Below are 8667 nucleotides of genomic sequence, written 5' to 3' on the forward strand. Positions count from 1 at the left end.
TGCATGTTGTTTTTGTTTTGCTAAAGGTGGCATATTGTAAATATATTTTAGAGTGCAATTTCATAGAATAATAAATGCAAGTAAAATAGCTTTTTTGGATAAAAAAAAACATTGCTCCTGTGCAATCAACGAATTATTAGACTAGGACAATAGATTAATCCTAAAATAGCTTCATAGTGGCAGCATTAAATATATTAAGGTCTGAATTAAACCAAAGTTACACGAGTTAAGATGATTAAAAACACACTGTGAAAAGCACGTTGTCCTGCAAAGCATCACGACAGAAAGTCTAAATAGTTTTTACTCAGGACCGACTTTGTGACAGAGTGACGGACTGCTGCTGTGTTCATCCAGACATTTTGTTTATTCTCAGCTTTAAAAAATGTTAATCTGTGCTTTGTTACTCTTCAACTTGAACGCACACACAGAGTCCTGTCATTTTGCTTCAGGACCAGGCGACATATCCCAGAACACCGTTCCACTGCGCTGCAAACACTGGCTGCTCTTGCCAACACATGCAGAATTTCTCCCTGGATTTCTTACAACTGCAAACATCTGGCTCCTATCGAACAGCCTAATCTGCTCACTTGGCTCAGCCTGTAGTTGCTGGAGCTCGGGGGACCGGGGTTTACTCGCAGGAGGAATTAGCTGGAGGTTTTGCATATTCTCATGTGTCCATGATAGATTCACAACAGGTTTTCTTTAAATCTCTGAAACTCTAGCTGAGTGTGTTGGGTCGTGGGGAAACATGTAGAAGCCGACTCCTCCACGAAGACACAGTTGATAACAGAGTTCTGTTCGGGTGTCGAGGCCTGTCTTTACTCAGACGGGGGACGGGTGTGAAATGGTGCCCCTGGGCCAAGCCAGCGATGTTTCATGTTGATCTAATGCTGCAGGCCTCAGCCTAAAAACGCTAATGGGAGACACCCAGGAAGGACAGCAGAGACACCAAATGTGTATTTTGGGGTATAAGCAATCTCTTTTTGCGCTTCTGTTTCTTTTCTGTATGCTTTTGCTTGGGTGCACAAGACTAGCTTGCCAAAGTCTAAAAATATGCAGATGCTTCCTCAATCCCTCAGAGGTTCTGGCTCTGAAATCACATGAAACCTCCAGTGGAGCAGATCTGTGTGTAAATGACTTGATCTGGGACAATTGTTGGGGAAAACTGTCCTCTGCTGGTAAAATCTAGTATTGCAGTTTTCAGAATCAGAACATGGAGAATAAATTGGAAATGTCCTTTATTATCCCAGAGTGGGGAAACCTCTGACTGTGTTCATGCTGCTCATTTTTTCTCCGTCGTGTTCTTCCCTCTCAGTCTGCGGCCTCTTGATGTAGAGTTCATGAGGCGTCTCAGTAAGGTGGTCAACATCGTCCCTGTCATTGCTAAGGCAGACACTCTCACGCTGGAGGAGAGGGACTTCTTCAAAAAGAAGGTAACTGTTTTGGTTTTCTGCTTTTTGTTCAAATCATTTTAATTTTTTTATTATTTTTCTTTCTATAAAAGTCAGGGAAATGCTACCAAGTTTAGTTCCTAGGATCAGGCAAGATTAGCTTTCAACAGGTAATGCTTCATAAATAACCTTCACATTTCATTGCAAATGTAGTTTAATACTACTTTTAAATGTGTGTGTGGCATAGGTGTTGCATGTAAAATAATTGACGCCTGCTCCTCCCTTATTTCCCATTAAAAGTGTTGCAGGTTAAGGTTTATTCTGTGCGTATGTTTGTTTTTACCAGATCAGGGAAGAGCTGCGAGCCAATGGGATTGATGTCTACCCTCAGAAGGAATTTGATGAGGATGCCGAGGACAGAATGATTAATGAAAAAATCAGGGTGAGAGCATTTTGTTTTCGTCTGTAGCAAACAATACATTGAAGCATCAACAGCCTTCGAACTTTAGCAGTTGCTTCATAACCACAAACTTCCAAAGTGTTTTAACAGGATTTTTTTTGTCAGACCTGAAAATAAAGAGTATGACACAAATATGAACTTACCAAGACACAGCCACTCATTTAAAAGCACAGGCTTGACAATGAAAAGCATTTATCAATTAAAGAGGAAACCCATGGTACCTCTGGAATAGCTGCAGAGATCTGCAGCTCAGGTGTGAGAATCCGTTGACAGGACAGATACAACTTGTGCTCTCCACAAATCTGCCTTCTATAGGCGTGGCAAGAAGAAAGCCATTATTGAAAGAAAGCTTTTAGAAGTCAGCTTTGGCGCAGAATATAAACTGTGTACTGGTCACTGCAAACATGGTATGATGAGACGAAAAAGGAAAATTTGGGCTATGTGTGGAGGAAAATTCCCACTGTATATAATGCAAACAAACAAAAACAGCCAGGCCTACATAAAAAACAGTTTAGATGACAGTATAGTTATACATTAGAATAGCCCGCTGAAAATGGACCTAAATCTGAAAATATTTAACACTTAAAAACTACTGTTTATAAGTTTGTTCGAGGTCTTTTGCTGCCCTCTGTTCCTACATGTGCATCCCCGAATGACTTGAAGCTGCAGTTGCAACAAAATGTGTTTTAACAAAGTACTGACTCAGGGATGCTAAATACTAATTCATGTCACACTTTTCCAGATGTTTTTAAATAAAACACCTGAAAAGCTGTGTTTTCCATTTCTTCCACTTCACAATTGTACGCTGCTTTGTTTCCCTGTCACATAATTAAATTTTATTTTATTTATATAGTGCCAGTTCAGCAGAACCAGAACAAGGCTCAGTGTGAACGGCCATCTATCTCGGCCGACTTGGGGTTAGAGAAGACAGAGCAGAAACACAAAAAAGCACAGAAGCACACATCGATCCATGGAATCTTAATGTTGTATGGTGATGGCGGATGATCTGATCCCCTGGATGATGTCACAGCTAATAGAACGCCAGACCAGGTGTGACTACTATGAAGAGAAAGTAGGAGAACTCAGCAGAGTGGTTAAAAATAGACCCTGATGTCCTCCAGCAGCCTAAGCCAATGGTAGCATAACTATAGAGATAACGAAGCATAACATGAGCCACTCTAACTATAAGCTTTGTCAAAAAGGAAAGTTTTAAGCTTAGTCTTAAAAGTAGACAGGGTGTCTGCCTCACGGACCAAAACTGGGAGTTGGTTCCACAGGAGAGGAGCCTGATAGCTAAAGGATCTGCCTCCCATTCTACTTTTAGAGACTCTAGGAACCACCAGCAGACCTGCAGTCTGAGAGCGAACATAAACCATGTTGAAGTTTGTGGTTGTGGTGTAGCAAAATTGGATAAAGTTCAAGAGGTGTGATTACTTTTGCAATAATTCCACTCACTGTGGATCTTTGATTGTTGGAGCAGGAGATGATCCCCTTTGCAGTAGTGGGCAGCGATCAGGAGTACCAGGTGAACGGCAGGAGGTTGCTGGGGAGGAAGACCAAGTGGGGCACTATTGAAGGTACATTTACCTTACGCTTACGCTATTTATGATCATCTGTCATTAAAGATGTACATTTGCATGTTATGTTGAAATAACCTTAAGAATAAGAAAAAAGGGGACGTAGTCTGTACATTTGATGCTGTGAAATAATTTCCTTTCAATTTCCTTGCTCCTGTTGTGCTACATCAAGCTTTTTGTAGACCGTAACTCTAGAAAAAAAAACACCTTTTTTTTTTTTAAACGGATGTTGCTTTTTTTTATTTTTATAAAAGCCCATAAAACAACTCGAATCACGTAGATAAATACTATATTAATAATGTTGCGTCTGAAATCACTCCATCTGTTTTCATTTTATTGCAGCATTGAGATCTCGTATTAAATTATGCTAGCCACTCCAGATAGGACGCTCTGGCCCTTTTTTTATCAAATGTCTCATTAAGGAAGCTTCATTTCCTGCAGCATGTTGTGCAGACACACACGCACACGTCTGTTCTCAAGTTTGTCTGCTGTGATTCGTATCTCCTCAGATTTACATAGCTGCAGTGATCTGTGCAGTAGGTGAGGGCAGACTGGAGCTATGTTAATACTCATATTTCTGTCTGAAAGAAAGTGACACTAAGATCTGGTAGACTGCTATAGAAAGACAGTTAAACAACATCTACATTGGTTAGATTTGTTGTTTTATCAATTTATTCATATATTTCAAATCCTCATCCCTCCTTTTTATCTCTCTCTTTCATACAGTTGAGAACATCGCCCACTGTGAGTTTGCCTACTTAAGAGACCTTCTTATAAGGTGAGTGGATCTCGTCGTCTTGCTCAAAGTAAACCTCCAACATGGACGTTTGTTCACTTCCTGTCAAAACTAGGAGCTCATCTTATCTTTCATTTCAAATCATGTTATAAAACATTAATCGACTCAAGACGAGTGATTTTTGCTGGGGTAGTTCAGTTCCTCAGATGGGGATAACCTTTTAATCTGTCTCTAAAATAATGTGGCATCTCATGTTTTTTAATACCGTCTTAAATTTAACATGCATTTAGGTCTAGTGAGCACTCTCAGCTGTTTTTTAGGGGAGTTTTATATTGTGATGCTCTGGCTGAGTCAGCAAGACAAGGACTTACACTTGCTTAAAACACTTTTTTTTCATAATCACATAAAACGCGTGTCGGACTGAGATTAGCAGTGCTTTTAGTAAATATGGCTGATCTGTTTTTATTTATGTTAATGTCGGCTGCTTTAAAGGTGCCATGACATCGCTGTTTAAACCATTTAGTTTACAGAAGTTGATATTGCTCCATACATTATGTTAATTCTCCAAAGAATTGAATAAAAAAAAAGAGTCAGCTTTTTGTAGGGGGTTGTTTTGTCAGCCAAATGTCCCTCCTCAATAGAAGGGTTGGGTACGCCAAAGATATGCAGCTCTACCACGTTGACTTCACTCTGATTGGTTACAGCTATATTTGGAAAATGGTTTCCACTTTTTATTTGAGAACTGTCTTCACTGTATGTGTGAAACATTGTACCTTTATTAATATGAAAAATAATTTAGAAACTATTTTAAATGCTAAATACATTTTACAGTAAATCGTTGATAAGGGATCTCAATTTGAAAACATAAACATTAGCCAGGCTCCGGTGTTTTACTTATGTCTTACTCTAGCCACGGTTGGCACAAATATAATGCAGTTGTGTCAGCCTGTAGTTTTTGTTTTAGCCAACTTTTAGAACAGCCTCAATAAAAGCTTTCAATCATTTAAAGTCGAGAACATTTTGCAATGCAAGTGTTTTCTGTGACAGACTGGGAAGCTGTTCAGCACTTGCTCCGTCCTACTGAGCTATCTAGTCAGGCCACCTGAGGACACTCTTTCTTCATTAATTATTTTGTGAAGCTAAAAGAAACCGAGGAACGTAAAAGTGCACAAGAGCGTAAAACGGCAAAGGACAGAATCTCCTAATAAGAGAAATATCAGCAGTTAAAAAAAAACCAGCACAAACTTAATTGGGTTGTTTACTGCTATGTTTTCATAAAGCTGTTAAGCGTTCTTTACTGTATTTTAACACATTTGTGTTTGTTTTACATAGAAGTAACAAAATAGATGTACACTCAACAAAAATAATGTTGAGTGAATATGTGAAATAAAAATTTTATTTGTACATTTCTATATTATAACACTACTTGACCTTCAAACGTTAGTATTTTTTTTATTTCCAAACAACTCAACATGGCTTTCAGTCCAATGGAGAGACGTTATCAGTGAGAACGGCACATTTATTAGATCTCACCTCCATGTACACAAACTCTCAGATAGGACATGTTTTACTGGGAAATCCATTTTATTTCCATGTTTTCTGCATTGTACAAATCATAGGGCTCTATTAATGACAGTATCATAATGTCTCTGATCATTTCAATTTTTTAAAATGTAGTATTGTTGTTTGCCCCTCCCTTTACTACATTAGTCCAGTTAATTGTGCTACATTAAGTTTTTGTGTTTTTAATTTGTGTTTTATGTTGTTTTCTCAGCAGCACTTTGTTGCCTTGCGTTTTAAAAGCTGCGGTTATTTTGGGGAGCAAATCAGCCTCTGACTCTACAGGCAACTGGACACTTTTAATAAAAATTTAATTAAATTAAAGGTTTAGTTGACATAAAATACCACAATATGATTTTGTTCTAAATGTTTCATGTTCTAAGTTTTTACCAAAAATCCTTTTTTTTTCCTTGTTTTGCTAATTTTATTTCATGCATGTAAGATTGGGAAAAAGTAAAAAGTCATGAAATTGGCCTATGTTTAAAAATAGCTTTAGTCATTTTTATCAAGGTATACAGTGTTTATGTAATCATCCTGTGATGACGCCTTCTATGTATTTATATCATGGTGATGATGATAATACATTATATTCTGCTGAGCCACAATGCTGTCATGCACAAAATGAAGGTTTATGTCTTTGAAATAAAAATATAAACCTCACAAACTGAAAGAGCCAGAGGAGCTTTGGAGGATATTTACTGTATATTAATTTATCTTGAAAATTTATCTTCATTTTAAAGGTAACTAACTTCTGTTCTGTCTGACAAAGTCAAGGAACAGAACAGCTGTTTTGATGTTTTCGGTTTTAAAATTAGAATAAATGTCCAGTACAAACCCAGATGTCACAAGGAGTTCTGGCCATAAAATATGGTAGAGACACTTGTTTTTTGTTTTTTTTGTTTTTTAAGTAAATAAGAGACAAAGCTTCACAGAACAGAAGGCTCTGATGACGCAGCAGGATGAAGGCTGCAAAGCAGCACATTATGAAGAGTGAGCAAGCAGATCCAAAGATACTGGAACAGATTAAAATGGGTTTCATTCTCATTCAAATTCATGAAAAAGGCAAAAGCAAGACAACAAGATAAGTAGAAGCCACACCTTAAACTGAAATAACTACCTCTAGACAGTATGATGGGATGAAGCGTTTTCATTATCCGCGTCACAATTTCATAAAGATGTGACAAAAATATTTCCAAAGCACTTGTCTTTGTCCGAATTCATGACTTTCTCTTTAAATGTGCTAAAACAAGATGATTCAGTGAGATAACACCGTACAGCATCTTCTCACGTCGTTTGGTTATTTGGCCCCGATGAATTGTTCATCTCTTCTCTTGCTTTGTGTGTGTGTGTTTGTTTGTGTGTGGTTCAGGACCCACATGCAGAACATCAAGGACATCACCAGCAGCATCCATTACGAAATGTACCGCGTGAGGCGCCTCAATGAGAACAACACGGCTGTGGCTCATGCCAACGGCGTCCCCGAGCATCACCTGACCGCCCACGAGATGTAGGCGCCACCTGTCCCCGTCTGCAGCCTAATGCCCGAGCTATGAGACTTTTTAATCCCCCCCCCCCACTCCATGCCTCCACTCCAGCCCCGATCTCACAGGTGGGGTAAAAAAAAAAACTCTAAAGCCTGCCAGAGGGACTTTGTCGCCTGCAGCTTAAAGGGCTCCATGTCAGTTTATTTCGTTTTTTTCCCCCAAACTTTATCTTTATTGATGACAAAACGGAGAAGAAAGGGTTCTGCCTTCAAGCAGCTTTGTTTATATAGCCGCCTCCTGTCTTACACATTTTACAGTTAATATTTTTGGTGCCAAACCGATCAGATTCGTCTGTTTTGCTTTAATCAGTTAAACACGTTGACGTTTTGTTTCTGTGGTAGAGATTTGTGCCGCATTAAAAGCAAAGTGTTTCGTCCCGGAACACACACACTACACTAATATGCATGAAAACCGACGATCGTGTTTTAATGTTATCGCTGCATGATCGGAGCATGTTGGAAGAGGGCGGGGTAGTTCTCTCCCAACGTGACTGACATGCAAGCAGCCAAAACCGTATGTTCAGTTACAGGTGACCAAAAACCACACGGTGTGCCTGAGGCGTTTTTGTTTTAGTGCATCACAACCTGTGTTTTGTTTTTGCTTTCCATTGTTCTATTGATTGTCCCTATCCTGTCAAATATAAATGTCAGTTCTTTTTAAATATCAGCGCTATTTAGTAGAAATATCTTAAAGAGTGATTTAAGATGGAAAACGTATTTATGCACGTTATAAAATGTGAAGATTTTTTTTAATGACTTGTCTTCCGCTTACTGAAAAACATCAACACAAGCGTGCTCACACGTTTTGAGCTTCTCCTGCTTCCTTTGGGGTCCTCCTGAGTGCCTTATTTATTGGAGGATGATTTGCGAGCTTGTCGGCTGAAACTGGAAAGAGAAGCAGGTTTTTGGATCCAACTAAAATGACATTTAAAGATATTTTCATCCTCACGGGTCGTTTATCTTCCGTCGACCAGACCCCCTTTTTGTCCCGTTGACCATAAAGTACCAAGAATCTTTCTCTTTCATGCATATCTAACGTCCTCCTTGTCACTGTCATGCTCTGCCTTGTATATTCCTCTGTGTTCTGATACATTTTTTGTATTTGTATTATTGATAACAAAGTTTCCTTTTATCTTATTTTAAAGAAATAAAGATTGAAGTTTTAAATATTTATTCTATCAGTTGCACTATATCATGTTTGAAGTCCGTTTAAGCTGTTATTTTCTCAAAATAATGTGTGTGTTTGTGGGGGGGGAGGGTGTTGTTCAATTTAAAAGACCAGGTTTTAGATCATTTTCTGCTACGCTGGATCCCCGCAGCATTTAATCGCAGGTGTAATTTACTCTTTCGAGCACTTAAGTTGTCATTAAGCTGTTCCTCGATTACCTTCTGGGATCAAT

The 8667-nt window shown here is 38.7% G+C and overlaps 1 protein-coding gene across 5 annotated transcripts in view; it reads left to right on the forward strand.

The window, feature by feature from the left end:
• LOC105933014 (septin-9) overlaps positions 1-7763 on the forward strand; it is a 114345-nt gene extending 106582 nt beyond the window's left edge. For all 5 annotated transcript variants that reach the window (XM_036148127.1, XM_036148130.1, XM_036148129.1 and 2 more), the window contains 5 exons: positions 1316-1433; positions 1738-1833; positions 3332-3428; positions 4155-4206; positions 7094-7763. In XM_036148127.1, coding sequence (XP_036004020.1) covers positions 1316-1433; positions 1738-1833; positions 3332-3428; positions 4155-4206; positions 7094-7235 — 505 coding nt within the window. In that variant the 3' untranslated portion in view covers positions 7236-7763. The remainder of the gene's footprint in view (positions 1-1315; positions 1434-1737; positions 1834-3331; positions 3429-4154; positions 4207-7093) is intronic.
• The last annotated feature ends 904 nt before the right edge of the window (positions 7764-8667 follow it).

Source organism: Fundulus heteroclitus, chromosome 16, assembly GCF_011125445.2.
Source record: "Fundulus heteroclitus isolate FHET01 chromosome 16, MU-UCD_Fhet_4.1, whole genome shotgun sequence".
In the NCBI taxonomy this organism is placed as follows: Eukaryota; Metazoa; Chordata; class Actinopteri; order Cyprinodontiformes; family Fundulidae; genus Fundulus; species Fundulus heteroclitus.